Here is a 17,674-nt window from a genome sequence, read left to right as displayed (position 1 = left end):
AGAACTTACTTATTGTGTAGCATGTCTCCTCTCTGCTGTTCTCAACAATCTATTTAAAAATGGCACTCAAATATATTGACGCTCATTAATTCAAAGAAGTGGCCATTGGCTGACATGTTAGAGACATCCCTTAACATCTAATGACCTTAAAATAATTTAGCCCATTGAATTACTGTGTTTAGACCTTTTGGTTCCAAAGTTTGTAACTCAAAGATTTATCGCTGTTCTAACTGTAGGAGGCGTTTCGCCATGTCCCCTCCTCTAATGTTAGACTTAACTTGGTCAATCACAAAACAATGAAATTGAGAAAATTCATGTTTGGCAATACTGCAGTGTGCTGTCAAAGGGGAACTGATCTGTTTGTTTCAGGCAAGTTTTGTGTTCTGTCATGCTAGTATGTAATTGCCTATTGTAATGCTACATGTACTACATTTACCACACTTAAAATGGCCTTTCAACGTGATGGTATTTCGTTCCAATTTCACCTGTGCAGGACTAAGTCTCTCCTTTAGATTTGATCCTCTAGAGAAAGTTATGCGCAAATTGCTTTTGGCAAATAAGGGATGAGTTTGTATAATATCCCAATTTTTTCTAGTGATGTTGCCCATCTCTTCATCTCCCCTAGTAAATCTCAAAATGAATATTTCAAAATCATTATCACTTCCAGCTTCACTTTCCTCCTTGTCCATCAACAGATAATTCCGTTCACTATATTTGGCTGTAGTGTATGCTCTTCTGACTACTTTTGAGGGATATCCCCTATCTTCCAAGTCATCTATTAAATTTTTTGCTTGTAATTTGAAATCTTTGTTTTTGCAATTCCTTCTGTATCTCAGGAACTATGAGTATGGCAGACTGTTCTTCAACGTTCTCAGATGACAACTATAATATTGTAAAAGTGTGCTCCTGTCTATTGTCTTCTTAAATACATTAATCTTCCATTTATTGCCATTTCTATATATGTTTACATCCAAAAAGTGAACGTTATTACTTGTACTTTCAAAAGTGAATTGTATTGCTACACTTCTATTGTTGAGCCATTCCACAAAATGCTTCAGACTTGTGTTGTCCCCCTCCCAAATCATGAACACATCATCTATATATCGTAGTCATGTTATGATGTTAGTTTTCTACGGGCTCACTGTAAGCCATTTTTCTTCATAATCAGTCATGAATAAATTTGCTACTGATGGCGCAAATGTGGCACCCATTGCTATGCCCAATGTTTGTAAATAAAACTTTTCTTGAAAAAGAAAGTGATTTTCCTTCAGATCAATGGTGGCTAACTGTATGAGAAATTCTGTAGGAACTTAGGTTGTGGTCATTTATCTAACATTTTCTGTATGACCATCAAAGTTCATCTTGTGGGACTGACGTGTACAATGATATGATGTCCAGGGTCACTAATAATATTTCATTGACCGAAGGAATATCCATATTTTCTTAAAATATGAAGGAAATGTTTGGTGTCTCTTATATATGAAGGGGTGGCGGTGACCAAAGGTTTTAAAAGGGAATATTATGGAAAAATGATAGCTGATTCAGAAAATTCTTCAAAATAGCTACTCCAAAATTTTAACTCATTGATAACAACTGATAAGGTACAGATGATTTCACTTGAAATACAACCTACGGCGAATGAGTTGGCAAATTATTTTCACGATAAAATAGATATTATTAGGCAAAGTCTTGTTGGAACCAAACAGGATTGCCAACGGTGGGAGCAACAGGAGGAGAGAGGAGATAACTGTAAAAGGAGACATACTATGGAATGAATTTTTGGAAGTTGATACAAATACTATTAATATCTACCTCAAAAGGTTGTCTAAGAAAGCTAGTTACTTAGATGTTTGTCCTTCCTATCTACTTAAGACAGCACCCTCTAACATAGTGGTCTGGTTGACAATGTTTGTTAATACTATTATGAATACTGAGAGTTACTCCTTTGATTTGACATATATTATGCTGACTCCTATTCCCAAATGAAGGGAGCTGATATATTTAAGCCTGAAAATTATAAACCAGTGACAAACATAACATGGCTTACTAAACTTATTGAATCCGTTGTGAATACTCAACTATGTCACTGCTTGAGCAAATTTGGCATGCTTCATATTTCACAACACGGTTTCAGACCACTACATAATAACTGAAATCAGATTGGCTCTTAGTAAGGGAAAGCAAATAATTTTTCTACAATTTGATATATTGGCCACCTTTGATGCAGTGAACCATGATCAACTGTTGAATAGGCTTAGATTGGAATGAGTAGTACTGTTTTGAAATGGTTTAGCGAGTTTTTACAGAGGAGAATATATAGTGTAAGGATCCTAAGGTATCCTTGCAGTGGAATGCAGATTGGAGTTCAAGGGTCACCACTGTCACCTTCTTTATTCAACATCTATCAAAGTACAATGGGAACAGTACTGTTGTGTTGTCCACCTTGGGAGTATTGGTCTACTCATATGCTGATATCTTCTGTGTGAAGCTCGAGAAAAGTGTGAAGACACTACTTTCTTGAGGGAGATTGTCATCAAAACTGATAATTGGGCTAAAGCTAATTTTCTGAAATTGAATAGACTAAAGACTAAGGTTGTTTGGTTTGGAGATTATGAGAAGCTGACAGCTAAGTGTTTGGAATTCAAGCTTCTCCTTCTTTCCTACAAATGCACTCAGTCTGCTGCCCCTCACTATCTTTCTACCCTCATCTCCCCTTACGTTCCCGCCCGTAACCTCCGTTCACAGGATAAATCCCTCCTCTCAGTACCCTTCTCCACCACCGCCAACTCCAGGCTCCGCTCATTCTGCCTCGCCTCACCCTATGCTTGGAACAACCTTCCTGAGCCCTTACGCCAAGCCCCCTCCCTGCCCGTCTTCAAGTCTTTGCTTAAAGCCCACCTCTTCAATGCTGCGTTCAGCACCTAACCCTTACCATTCAGTGAATCCAGACTGCCCCAATTTGACTGCCCCTATCGGACCGACCGTTCACTTGTCTATTAGATTGTAAGCTCTTTGAGCAGGGACTGTCTCTCTTTGTTAAATTGTACAGCACTGCGTAACCCTAGTAGCGCTCTAGAAATGTTAAGTAGTAGTAGTTACAGGTGAGAAACTAATGATTGAGAACCACTCAAAAGTGTTGGGAGTCATAGTTGATTCAGGCTTAACTTTTGAATCACATGTGAAGGCTTTATTAAAAAACTAGTAAAAAAGGCCCGTTTCTGGATCAAATGAAACGGGCACTAGCAAGGTTTTCCTCCACAACACCCCCTCCCTCCCTACCCACCGGTTCGTCGTTCTGAAGCCACTGACGCCATAGGTCCGCACCTCGTGAATGCACCTTCATCAGCTTCTTGGTTGTGAAGCCACTGACGCCATTGCCCCGCCCTCGATGCGTGACGCCATTGCTCCGCCCTCGACGTCATCACGTTTGACGCGAGGGCAGGGCCCAGCGACTTGGTGCTTTCGGTGGCTTCACCACCACGAACCCTTCATTACGGAAGTGACGTCAGTGTCCTCAGAACGTTGAGGGTGAGTTTTATATACGGAAGTGAAGTCCGTGTCCTCAGAACGTTGAGGGTGAGTTTTATTATATTAGAAGTTTTTTCCAGATTACGGCAGTTGAAAGCAATTAGATCTAAATTACACCTGGATAACTTTAGAACAGTGGCACAGGCAATCCTGATTCCATACTTAGATTATTTTAACTCACTATTTGGGGGTCTTACTAAAAAAAACTGTTACAAAAAATTCAGTTTCTGCAGAATATTGCAGGAAGATTGATTTACAGCCTGGGAAAGTACGAAAGAGCATCTCCACTGTTGAAGAGCTACATTGGCTTCCTGTGTCTTCAAGACTGCAGTTTAAACAAACATGTATGATGTACAAAATGCTGTACGGAGATGGATCTGGTAGACTGATTAATTATTTAGATTTCCCATCATCTCTTTCCTCAGGTTGATTGGAACACTGTTTGAGTTTAAATTATCCATCTTTTAAGGGTGTTCAGAAGAAATCCATGATAGTGTTCCTTTTTATATCATGGTGTTAAGCTTTGCAACAGACTGCTTTTAGAAATTCGAAGAAAAGTACAATGCTATTCCTTCAGGAAAGCGTTAATCTTTTTTTTGTTTGAGAAAGGTTTTATTTTTTTTAGTTTCTGAGGAACTTCCTCAGACTGTAGTTGATGAGAGAGATGCTTTTTAGTTTCAATATATTAGATATGCAATTGTAATTAATGTTTAAGATGTGCAATTGATGAGAGATTTTTTTTTTTTAGTTTGTGTTTTAGTAAATTTGCCTGAAGGACTTATTATCTGTTATCAGTTTAGAATCTCTTTTGAACTTAATGGAATATGAAAATCATATAGCATGGCATAATGCAGAACATCAGACGGGAGGCTAAGACATCTCAGCATTGCTCCCCTTTGAAACGTGGCATAGAGGTTGCTGATGTCTACAAAACATTCTTGATTTGAGGACTGCTTGCCCTTTGTGCCATCAGAAAGGGTGCAGCAGCCTCCACAGACCTGAGACCTAGGTTCTAAAACAGCCCAAGTGATTAACTAAGGAGAATGTGGCTGCTCCTACTGTGATGCCCACATCTTTTTCAATAGTGGCCTTTGAGGAGCAGCTTCTGCAAAAGTTCAAAAGAACAGATGGATTGTTTCTTCACTCAGTGTGATGTTACAGCTTTGACTTTGATGTCGAAGGCTGATGGCAGTCCAGCTAATACTTGAGGCCTGTGCTCTATGTGAAAGGAACACCAAGGCTTGGAGAGGGCTTGGAGTCAAATTGGCTGCACTGGTGTCTGTTTTCAGTGCTTCCAAGAATTCTCAGTGTCACAAAGGCCTGACCCAGTAGTCGTAGTTGTGAGACAGACAGAGACTCGGACTTTACCCACAGATTTCTTCTATGAGTCTGAGTTGGAGCACTCCTGGCGTTCTGAAGAGGAGCTAGGGAGCGTCTTGGAGGAGAGGTTTACAGGTTTTCTTTTTAGATCCTTCACCACCACATGAAAGATGTTCTCTACCAGAGGAGCTGTCTTTCATTATTTTGTTCAGGATACGGCTTGAGCATCCCATTTTAGTTAGGGACACAGGAAGAGCCCAATGCAGAAGCATTGGATATCATCCAATTCCTTGACACCCCCTCCCTCAAGAGGCTGTGATGGTGCCTGGTCACAGAATTCTGAAGGATGTACAGATGAGAATGTGAGAGACCCCCCCTTCAATCTTCTATTAATAAGAAGGCTTAGTTTAGTTTATTAGAATTTGGTATACTACCGTACAATTTAAAAAAAAAAAAAAAAAAAAGGTTGACTCTGTGTGTAGAGTTTAGAAAGCTCAAGGATTTGAGAAGCAACAGCTTCCTCACTATTCCATGGTGGTCAGTCTGCTCTCAAAAGGGCCAAGAGTTCTAGGACTTGCTCCTTGGTGCCCCCTGGGATGGTGGCTTGGGCATAGCAGTCTTTTAGGAACAGATGGTTTTAGAATGCTGTGCTTTCATCATGTGTAGCATCCTACCAGCTCTTCATGGACATGTACATGAGGAATTTGTGCACAGTGTTTCGGAGTTCATTGACACATTTCGTAGGGAGAAGACTGACGAATTCCTTGTTAGTAACCAAAGGGAAGGAAGGTGGAAAATACAAGGGCCATATGACCTAGGATACTTTTGATACAGTATTGCTTATGCTGTGGATATTGGCACCCACAGATTTGCCTGGCTGAAGGCCTCAGATCTAAGACAGAATATGCAGGAAAAATTTGCTAAGGTGCTATGCCAAGAAGAGATCTCTTAGGATATAAAATGCAAAAGGCTGCCATTCTTATCAAGCAATACAGTGACATGCTTTGGACCCTCTTCAGGCCCACTTCTGACCTAACGTCCTCTTGGAGGTATTGGAGCAGAGGGCAGTGGAAATCCTATTACTCTCGTAGGCATACCTATTCTCTATTCTCCCACTGTTCCTAGTGTAGACAGTTTTCTCACTCTTGTCTCGTATAGTAGAGGACCCAAAAGTCCCAGCCTGCATAGCAGCCAAAACCAGCAATGGGATTTTGATTGCTTCCATGAGAACATAATTTCAGCTCATGTATCCATTCTTGACCACCTTCCTATGGGAGGGAGGCTACATTTTTTATGCAAACCCGCAGGGGTCTGTGCTGGGTTCGTTGCTTTTTAATGTATTTATAAATGACCTAGAGATGGGAATAACTAGTGAGGTAATTAAATTCGCCGATGACACAAAATTATTCAGGGTCGTCAAGTCGCAGGAGGAATGTGAACGATTACAGGAGGACCTTGCGAGACTGGGAGAATGGGCGTGCAAGTGGCAGATGAAGTTCAATGTTGACAAGTGCAAAGTGATGCATGTGGGTAAGAGGAACCCGAATTATAGCTACGTCTTGCAAGGTTCCGCGTTAGGAGTTACGGATCAAGAAAGGGATCTGGGTGTCGTCGTCGATGATACGCTGAAACCTTCTGCTCAGTGTGCTGCTGCGGCTAGGAAAGCGAATAGAATGTTGGGTGTTATTAAGAAGGGTATGGAGTCCAGGTGTGCGGATGTTATAATGCCGTTGTATCGCTCCATGGTGCGACCGCACCTGGAGTATTGTGTTCAGTACTGGTCTCCGTATCTCAAAAAAGATATAGTAGAATTGGAAAAGGTACAGCGAAGGGCGACGAAAATGATAGTGGGGATGGGACGACTTTCCTATGAAGAGAGGCTGAGAAGGCTAGGGCTTTTCAGCTTGGAGAAGAGACGGCTGAGGGGAGATATGATAGAAGTGTATAAAATAATGAGTGGAATGGATCGGGTGGATGTGAAGCGACTGTTCACGCTATCCAAAAATACTAGGACTAGAGGGCATGAGTTGAAGCTACAGTGTGGTAAATTTAAAACGAATCGGAGAAAATTTTTCTTCACCCAACGTGTAATTAGACTCTGGAATTCATTGCCGGAGAACGTGGTACGGGCGGTTAGCTTGACGGAGTTTAAAAAGGGGTTAGATAGATTCCTAAAGGACAAGTCCATAGACCGCTATTAAATGGACTGGAAAAATTCCTCATTTTTAGGTATAACTTGTCTGGAATGTTTTTACGTTTGGGGAGCGTGCCAGGTGCCCTTGACCTGGATTGGCCACTGTCGGTGACAGGATGCTGGGCTAGATGGACCTTTGGTCTTTCCCAGTATGGCACTACTTATGTACTTATGTAACAGATGTCCCCTTATAACCTCATATTGAAGCATCTCAAATATAGAAGTAATATAAATAATCAAAAAATACTTCCAACCAAAGCCAAGATGTAATTAAATCCAAAATATAATTATGATCAGCAAATAAATGGATAATAAGTACATAAGTAATGCCACACTGGGAAAAGACCAAGGGTCCATTGAGCCCAGAATCCTGTCCACGACAGCGGCCAATCCAGGCCAAGGGCACCTGGCAAGCTTCCCAAACATACAAACATTCTAGATTGTAAGCTCTTTTTGAGCAGGGACTGTCTCTTTGTATCAGGTGTTCAGCGCTACGTGTGTCTGGTAGCGCTATACAAATGCTAATAATAATAATATACATGTTATTCCAGGAATTGTGGATTTTTCCCAAGTCCATTTAGTAGTGGATATGTGAAGGGGCAAGTCTCGGCACAATTTTTGATCATTCCAATGCCATGCAAATTACACTGCTTAATAGCAATCTGTTCAGAGGTGAACATAACCAGTTAAATAATTGACTGTACCCCCAAGTGCACATGGTAATAAGGAAATCATAAATATTTTAGATGTGTTCAAAATCAGTTAATTTGGCAAGAATATCTTCAGTGTCTCAAACTCAAAAACATTAAGGTTTTGACAAAAAGCACCCAATAGATCGTGATCACAGTACTTAGCTTGCAAAGTTCATATTTTGATCCAAGCATAGTGAATGGGTCCTCAGCTTCCCCCGACTTTCCGCTAAAGTTTAGGCAATATGACTATCAAAGGATGGCCACTGTAGTCATACAGCCATATTGGCAGAACATTAGTTGAGGGAAACTGAGTAATTTATGACATTACGAGCTGTGACATGACCCTATAGAGTCAGATGAGCATAGCTGTCTCAGGGTGCCGACCGTGGTAGTGTGGTTGGCAGGTGGCAGTTCAGTAGCATTCCACAGCAGCATCACTCATAATGGTGTAGTCGATTTCTGGTCCTCAGTAAAACTGAATCTTAAGACCTTTATTATTTTTTTTTTGTACTAGGTATTATTCTTCATAAAAACGGTGATCTGTGTAAGCTTCCCTATCTTTTGATGGATCAACAAAAAAGAATGGATAACATAGGCCATGAGCATTCTTGAATGCTCGGGTCTTTTTTGCAGTGTCTGAGATCTGGAAAGCTCCATGCCCTATGTTTGTGTTTTGTTTTTGTTCTGTTTGTTTTTCAAAAGATATAGCAACCTATAATATGAACATCATCGGAAAAAGTTGACTAAAGTCTCGGATCCATTTCATGGGTCTATAAGCAGTATGAAAAAGTTAGATGTTTAAACTTCTGTAACTGTTTCCCCCCCCCCCCCACACACACACACATAAGACAATGGAGTTTTGGACTATTGTATTAGATTGTTTTGCTCTAACAGAATTCTTTAAAACTTTTTGTTTGTTTCTGGAAATTTTAGTCACCTTTTCCCAGAGATGGTCACTTATAAACTCCTTTGTTTAAAACAAAAATACATTTTTTTCCACAAATATGAAATAGGGGAAACATTTTTTTTCTGAATAAAGACCTAACACCCCTCTCCCCCCTCCTCACACACCTTTATACTGCCGGTGTAGTAATGCCAAGACAGCTCATTCAAAGTGAATGGACTGTGTTGGCATTTTTTGCTAGCTTGGCTTTGTAAAAGAGGAGGGGAAGGGTACATTTTCCTGATTTTTCTTCATACCAGTAAAGCTATTAAAACCATTTCTTTAAAACTTTGCAAATTACAATCAGATACAGAATTTACAAGTAAAATACTTTACTGCTTTTTCTCTGTTTTCCTTTCATCTTTTCTTTCTTGGAGATGTCTGTGATTCTGTCTTTTCTTTCTCTGCATCCACTACCATGTGCTTGTGCCCTCTTCCATATTGCTTCAGCTTTTCTTTCTCTCTTCCCATCCTCATTGCTCCTTCATGCCTCTCCCTTCTCTTATTGGTAATCGTTTTACAACCAATCTGTCCTCCATCTCCTCCATATAGCACCGTTCATTGAAGAAAGTGTTTACGAACAACTTGAAAATTTGAAGGTGGACAAAGCCAATGGGACTGGACGGGATTCATCCCAGGATATTGAGGGAGCTCAGAGAGATTCTGGTGGATCCTCTTAAAGATTTGTTTAATAAATCCTTGGACACAGGGGAGTCTCCATGGGATTGGTGAAGAGCAGATGTGGCCCCTCTTCACAAAAGTGGTGACAGAGAAGGAGCTGGAAACTAAGGGCCAGTATGCCCCACTTCGGTTTTTGGAAAAGTAATGGAAGCGATGCGGAAGAAAATGATAGTGAATTTCCTGGAAACCAATAGGTTACGAGATCCGAGACAACATGGTTTTACCAAAGGTAAATTGTGCTAAACGAATTTGATTGAATTATTTGACTGGGCAAGCAGAGAATTGGATTGAGAACGTGAGCTAGATGTAATCTACTTAGATTTCAGCAAAGCCTTTGACACGGTTCTTCATAGGAGGCTCTTGAATAAACTTGACAGGCTGAAGTTAGGACCCAAAATGTGAACTGGATTAGGAACTGGTTGACAGATGCCAAAGGTTGGTGGTTAATGGAGTTCACTCAGAGGAAGTTAAGGTGAGTAGTAGAGTGCCTCAAGGATCGGCGCTGGGGCTGATTCTGTTTAATATATTTGTGAGTGACATTGCTAAATGTTTAGAAGGTAAGGTTTGCCTTTTTGCAGGTATCATCAAGATTTATAAGGGAGGGACACATCAGAGGGAGTGGAAAACATGAAAAACGGATCTGCAAAAGTTATAAGAATGGTCTAATGGTTGGAAATTAAAGTTCAATTTCAAATAAATGCAAAGTGATGCACTTAGGGAGTAGAAATCCAAGGAAGACATATGTGTTAGGCATTGAGAGGCTGGTATGCACAGTCAGGGAGAGGGAATCTTGGAGTGACAGTACCTGAGGATCTGAAGGCGACAAAGCAGTGTGACAAGGCGGTGAGCATAGCCAGAAGGATGCTAGGCTGTATAGAGAGAAGTGTAACCAGTAGAAGAAAGGAGGTGTTGATGCCCTTGTACAGGTTATTGGTGAGGCCCCACTTTCAGTATTGTGTTAAGTTTTGGAGGTCGTATCTTGCTAAAACTGTAGGAAGATTAGAAGTAGTCTATAGGAACGTGACAAAAATGATATGAGGCTTGCGCCAAAAGACGTGTGAGAAGAGACTGGAAGACCTGAATATGTATATGTATGATGTTGCTCGGTATGAATGGCCTCTTAGGTGTGTGATCCTAGTCTATTAAAATGTGGCATTCTTTTCTTTTATTCTTTTTATATTATTTTAGTATATGTAAACCGCTGTGATCAATGCTGTTGAACAGTGGTATTTCAAGTTTTAATAAACTATAAACTATACCCTAGAGGAGAGGAGGGGCAGGGGAGATGAGATACAAACGTTTAAATACTTGAAAGGTTTTAATTTGGAAACAAATATTGTCCAGAGAAGGGAAAGTGGTAAAACTAGAACACATGAATTGAGGTTGCGGGGTGGTAGGCTTAGGAGTAATTTTCATGGAGAAGGGTGGTTGATGCCTGGAATACCCTCCTGAGGGAGGTGGCAGAGAAAAAATTGTGGCGGAATTCAAAAAAGTGTGGGATGAACACAGAGGATCTCTAATTAGAAAATGAATGGTATTTATTTATTTGTTGCATTTGTACCTCACATTTTCCCACCTATTTGCAGGCTCAATTTGGCTTACATAGCACAATGAGGCTTAAGCCACCTCCGGTGATGAAACAAATACAGCGTGATGTGGTAGAGAATGAGATGTATGTGCTACAGACACATAATAGAATCGAGAGAAGAAGAGTTATATAATGTTTGTTGCAGGTTATGGTTTAGTTGTGTTGCTGAGTCCAAGTACTTAAGTTGGATCAGTAAAGTATGCCTTCTCGAACAGGTCGGTCTTTAGTGATTTTGGGAAGCTGAGGTGGTCGTGTGTTGTCTTTATGGCTTTTGTTAATGCGTTCCATAGTTGCATGCTTATAGGAGAAGCTGGATCCGTGGATTGATTTATACTTGAGTCCCTTGTAGCTAGAGTGGTGAAGATTTAGGTATGATCGTGATGATCCAATTGTGTTTCTTTTTGGTAGATCTATAAGGTCAGACACATAACCCGGTGCTTCGCCATAGATAATCTTGTGGACCAGGATGCAGATTTTGAAAGTAATATGTTCTTTGATTGGGAACCAGTGCAGTTTTTCTCGTAGCGGTTTGGCACTGTGGAATTGCAATTTTCCAAATATGAGCCTGGCTGCTGGTATAAAAAAACAAAACTTAAAAGGGTTGCATATGTATTTGAATGTCAAGTGGTGCTTAGATGGCAACTCTGGCTGTATCAACTGTAGCCGTTGCTGGACTGGCCTTTTCGGTATGAGTCCCACATATAGCAATCTGGTTTAGGATGGACTGGAGAGAGCTGCTACGGAAACTCCAGTAATTTGGAATGTGAGGACAATTCTGGGCATACTATTATGGTCTCTGTCCCGCAAATGACAAGATGGATTTGGATAGGCTGGAGTGGGCTTTGACAGCAACTCCAATTTCTGGAACGTAAGGACAGAGCCGGGTGGACTTCTATGGCCCATGTCCCAGAAACACCAAAGAAAGACCACGATCAAGTATATAATATCATGTTCATTGTTGATTTAGTCTTGAGTTGATAATGAACGTGACTGTTGGGCAGACTGGATGGACCATTCAGGTCTTTATCTGCAGTCACTTACTATGTTGCCTTTCTGTCTCATTCCCATTGCCATACTTAGACCAGTTCATTATCTTGTTTAACTGTACAATGAACTTGCCTTGAGTTTAGCCACCTATTTATCCTACTGACTCTGTACAACCCGTCTTGTCCCCATCTATATATCTGCACTTGGCCTCTTGGCTACATGATAAGCTGTATTGTAAAAATGCATTAGCATCGTATTTATGTTGTTTGAATGTTCTAATTCATGCTTATTAGGTGTTTCATTAGTATTATGCTAACATTACATTATATCTCTGTTTGAATTTCAGTTCATGGTAGTCCTATTAGGTTTCAGGTTGCTGTTTTCAAGGTTACTTCATTTATTGTATTTATATTTTACTATTGTTATGCTGTTAACATAATTATAAGTTTTATGTTAAGCTGTACCTGCAGAACACAACCTTGGGTGAATCTCTGCATAAAGGCGGTTAATAAATCCCAATAAGTAAATAGCAAATGTACTTAGTTTGAGGTTCAAGCCCAGCGTCCTGTTTCAAATAGTGACCAGTCAAAGTTTCAAGTACCTGACAGATCCCAAAAGTAAATCTATTTCCTACCATGGATGAATACTGGCTTTCCCATGTCTTACTAGTACTGTACACCGCTATGATATACAAATAGCAGTTTGTCAAATTAATAAATAAATAAAATTCCTGGCTAATATATTTTTAAAATACATTTCTTCCTCCATGAACTGGTCCAGTCCTCTCTTGAATCCTGCCTACTGTGTTTGTCACATTGACCATGTTCTCTGGCAACACATTCCGTAGCTTTAATTACATGTTACATGAACATATGGTTTGTTTTCAATCTGCTAGTTATTAGAGTGTCCTCTTGTTTTGTAGAATTTGACAGGTTAAACAACCATTCCACATCACTTTATAAATATCCTATCGTTACTGTTTTTTTCACACTGTAAGCCCCCAACCTGTTAAGTCTGTGTTCATATGAGAGGCATTCTGTTTGGTTTATCATTTTTTTTTGTTACATTTGTACCCCGCACTTTCCCACTCATGGCAGGCTCAATGCGGCTTACATAGGGCAATGGAGGGTTAAGTGACTTGCCCAGAGTCACAAGGAGCTGCCTGTGCCCGAAGTGGGAATTGAACTCAGTTCCTCAGTTCCCCAGGACCAAAGTCCACCACCCTAACCACTAGAGTGGAGGAGTGGCCTAGTGGTTTATCATTTTGTTCACCCTTCTCTGAACCTTTTCTAGTTCTGCTATATCTTTTTTTTTAAATGGGGCAACCAAAAGTGAACATAATACTCAAGGTGCATACGCAATGGAGACCTGTACAGTGGCATAATATTCTTTTGTTCTCCATCCTTTTTTGGATAATCTGTTAATCTATTTACGTTTTTTTCAGCCATGGCACATGAGGCTAAACTTTTCAATGTATTGATTCCAAGGTCTTTTTCAGTGTTGGTGACTCCTAACTTGGAACCTAGTCATGTATTTGACCTTCTTTTCATTTTTCTTTGACAGTATTCTATCTAGCTCTCTCTTACCCGATGTATTTCACTCCCTCCCAGCCTGTCAGCAACAGTGAATAAGAAACCTCAGGGACAGTGATTAAAAACAGGAAAATTCTATCCCTGCTGCTGGCATCTGTTTTTTCTGTCAACAGCAGGCAGGGAAGTGGTGGTTGCTAGAACTTTACCTCCTTCTCCTCCACTACCCCACCCCGACATCAGTTTATTGATTAAGATTATGGACACTTTTAAAAGAAATTCACCCACAGTTGGGGGGAGAGGAGCAGGGCCAGGGGCATCTGCATTCACTGGAGCTTTTTTGGTTGTTGCTAAGAGCTACAAAGTCCCCTTGGCCTCAGCAGGCTTCAGGTTACATTTAGGAAACTGTGGCAAGGATGATGAGGGGCTGCAGCTGAAAGATGAACTGCTGTGTCAGCAACGGCTTAGCTTAGCTATATTGTCTCCTTGCTTCTCCTAAACCACCAACTTTGGTTCTCTGTGTCATTTAGACTGGAGTAAAATCCAGGAGGAGGAACAGAGAACCTGGGAGTCTTTTAGAAGAAATGGTATCTTTCTGCTATTCAGCATAAATTTGAAAGGAAAACACTCAAAAGAAAATGGGATATATTCCTTTTTTTTTTTAAGATTGCATGACATTTCAATAATTTGCACTGTGAAAATCATTTTGGTATCCTGTTGTTGCTTTTTAAAAATTGTATTTGTTTTTATTGTTGCAGCTTTTCTTTGCTGTGTTTTTCACCTCTGTACTTATTAATTGAAAGGCATAAGAGCCTCACACTCCTTGCCTCTTGACACAACATCTGCCAGTGATCTGTGGACATGACTCCAGTCCTGTGACTACTTTATGGACTACGAGCATGCACGTCTAGAATTATCTTGTACATTGTCATTTCTGGCAAACTTTCAGATCTTGCCAAATTCCATGCAGCTATTCCATGCAGCTATGTAGCCTGTAGAATGGACATTAAGTATAAACCTAGTTGTGGCTGTGCATGTGGTTTTATCTAATTTGATATTTAACAATAGAAGCTTTCAGGTATTCCACTTTGAAGTGTTGTAAAAATTCAACTTATTAAAAACTTGTAATTTTTAGGAGAGAAAATAAAATTGAAAAAGTAGCAATTTAATTATTTTGTGATTGTCAGCTGAGTTCTAATATTAGGAAGTTCTCTTTCAGGTTAAAGATATTTATGTCAAAAGTTTTGTCCCTTTCTTGGATTCTATTGGTATTTCAGCTTCAAATGGACTTCCAGAGGTAACTCTAAAAATTATTTCATTACATTTCATTAAATTATTGAGCTGGAGTGTGGATATTTGTTTTTAAGTAAATGTTTGTACTTGGGCAAATGCTAAATTAATATCACCAGCAACAAAAGTCCTCCAATTCTCTGAGGACAAGCAGGCCTATAATTCTCACATGTGGGTAACGTGGTCTGCGTGCGTGAGTGCTTTCCCGCCCGCTATGAGAGCACGGGACCAACAGTTCTTTTTTCCTCATCAGAGATCAGCATGTTTGGTTCTCACAGAGCTTATTTTTGTGCCTTCCCGCTCTTTTTTTATTTATGTATTTTTTTTGGTATCCTGTACCTCGTTTGGGGTATTTTTTCTCCCTTACGTTTTAGTTCATTTTTTCCCCTCTTCTAAGTTTTCTTTATTTTTACCACGCTCCATAGGGCTGCATTTAGACCTGAGCTTCGGTTGGGTTCTTCCCTTTATTTTTCTCTGGCACTTTGCCCTTTCTTCGGTACCATCGAGTCTTTTGATTTTAGCTATGGCTTTTTTCCCTTCCATGTCATCGGAGGTACCCAGTGACTTAAACACTGTACCCGGTGCCATAGGACCATCTCTGTCAAAGACACCCATCTTTGTCTCCAGTGTTTGGGGCCTCAACATACTACTCCTAAATGTATCATGTGTCTTTGTATGAAGAAAAGAACCCAGTTAGCCAGAGAGGCTCAAAGAGAATTTATGGAGCCAAGACCAAAGCCTCGATGCCGGCATGGGTGTCTCTGGTGTCAGCATCAATATCGAGAGTTGCACCCTTAGACACTGGGAGTGACTGTGCATTGAGTGGGTCTCCACCTGCTTCGACGCCAGCTGCTATAGAGGCTCCCCAGACCTTTCCAGACCCTAGGCGATGTGAGGATTCCATGTTGTCCTTGTAAGCAATGAGGAACATCGATGCCTAGCATTGATCCCACTCAACGCATGGTGCCGAGAGCTCCGGGGCACCAGGGGCATCCCCGGTGCCCAAGAAGTGTCAATGCAGGGAGGACTTCTTTTCCCCGCTCCATACTACAAGCGGTGCCAATGCATGGGTCTGCAGGCAGCTAGGAACAGGCACCCACTTCGACCCTGCAAATTTAGCAGCGTGCCTCTACATTGACACCCTGGCCTTTCCCGATGTTGGCCCTCAATGAGCCCATCCGGACCTTGCTTACTGAGCTTTTGGCGGGGTTCATTCAACAGGGTGCATCAGCATCTACAGTTCTTGTGCCTGCCTGCTGCCCTGCAAGGCTGTCAGCCTGCAGTGAGGATTCCGACGCCGGTACTGCCCCTGTTGGCACCCCCTCGACATCTGTGAAGGAAGCTTCGCTGGAGACGAGGCGAGAGCGGATACTTTGGCGCCTCAGGGACATGGTTCCTTCTTATTGAGGTGGGCTCGGTCTCAGCCCTCCCATGAGATGTTCCTAACTGACTGAAGAGCGATCATGGGAGTTAAAAGAGGACCCGCGGTACTTCTTGGAGGAGGAGTCCACTGGCATCCCATCTGACCCCTCCCCTTCACAGGAAAGGAGATGGTCTCCTCCGTACCATCTTTTATAAAGGAAATAGCGGCTGCTATTCCATTTCCTTTAGAAGTGGAGGATGAGCCCAAGGCTAAGATGTTCGAAGTCTTGATGGTCTCACTTCATGAGATCTTATGGGACATTCAAGTGAAGGAACTGGCAGTCCCCTCTGTCGGTCCCTGTCCTCCCAAAGAAGACTGACACCATGTACCAGATTCAGTCTTCCCCTGGGTTTGATAGGCATCAGTTGCCTCATCATTCCCTAGTGAGCCAGAAGTTCTAGGGTCTGTGCTTAGGCACCCCCTGGCAGGGAAGCTAGGACCATGGATTCTTTGGGACAGAAGATGTATCAGGCCTCTATGCTCATCTCCCATATTCAATCGTACCAGCTTTACACAAGCCTGTACATGTGGTTCTTGGTGTGCAGTATGTCGGATTTGGCTGACTCTCTCCCACTGGAGCAGGCTGACTGTTCGCCAGCTGGCCAAGCAGCAGAAGGCACATCGTAAGTTCTTGGCCAGGGGCGCCTATGACACTTTTGATGTGGTGTCCAGGCTCTCTGCTCAGAGTATAGTGATGCACAGACTCTTGTGGCTGCATGTCTCTGACTTTGATCTGGCAGTCCAGTAGTTTGGTGGATGCCACATGCTGGGGGGATAACCTTTTTGGAGAGAAGATGGAGGAGGTCACTGACCTCATCAAGAAACACACTAATACCATCGATACTCTGTCCCACCGGATGCCTTCTACAACTACCTCCTCATCCAGGAGGTTTTTCATCAAGTCGAAGAGGAGTACCTAGTACTCACAGAGGTGTAAGTTCACCACTTCTTCTCGCCATCCTCAGCGCTCTCGTTCTCGTCAACATCATGTCCCTAAGCCCCAGACAGCTCCCCAGTCAAAGCAGAGGGCAAGCTTTTGACTGGGTCCAGTAGTGCATAGCTGCAGTAAAGGTGACTGTCCCAGATGATTTAACTTGTTGGGGGAGGCTGAAATTTTTCCCTTGTAACCTCTGACTTGTGGGTTCTTCAAATAGTCCATTTTGGTTATGCCCTGCATTGGCATCACAGACCACCGGATTTGTCCACAAAGACCTTCTCAATTCAGCTCTCAGCACAAGCAAGTATTTGCAGAGGAACTCTCCACCCTTCTACAGGCCCACGTGGTCAAGCCTGTTCCACCAGGGGAAGAAGGGAAGGGATTCTATTCCAGGTATTTGCGCCAAAGAAAACAGGGGGGGATGCATCCCATCCTAGATCTAAGGGCCCTGAACTAATTCCTGGTCATAGAAAAGTTCAGGATGGTTTCCCAGGGCACTCTTCTCCCCATGATTCAGGAACATGATTGGCTATGCTCTCTAGACTTAAAAGGATGCTTACAC

At 41.7% G+C, this 17,674-nt stretch overlaps 1 protein-coding gene across 3 annotated transcripts in view; it reads left to right on the top strand.

The window, feature by feature from the left end:
• The window catches only part of RB1 (RB transcriptional corepressor 1), a 462,098-nt gene that overhangs the window by 120,918 nt on the left and 323,506 nt on the right, over positions 1-17,674 (top strand). For 2 of the 3 annotated variants that reach the window (XM_030200483.1, XM_030200482.1), the window contains exon 9: positions 14,682-14,759. The exons of the other annotated variant lie outside the window; for it this stretch is intronic. In XM_030200483.1, the coding sequence (XP_030056343.1) occupies positions 14,682-14,759 (78 nt within the window). The remainder of the gene's footprint in view (positions 1-14,681; positions 14,760-17,674) is intronic. 3 annotated transcript variants of the gene reach the window in all.

The sequence above is a fragment of the Microcaecilia unicolor genome, chromosome 4 (genome assembly GCF_901765095.1).
Source record: "Microcaecilia unicolor chromosome 4, aMicUni1.1, whole genome shotgun sequence".
Taxonomy (NCBI): domain Eukaryota; kingdom Metazoa; phylum Chordata; class Amphibia; order Gymnophiona; family Siphonopidae; genus Microcaecilia; species Microcaecilia unicolor.
This window is presented reverse-complemented; position numbering and strand designations above follow the sequence as displayed.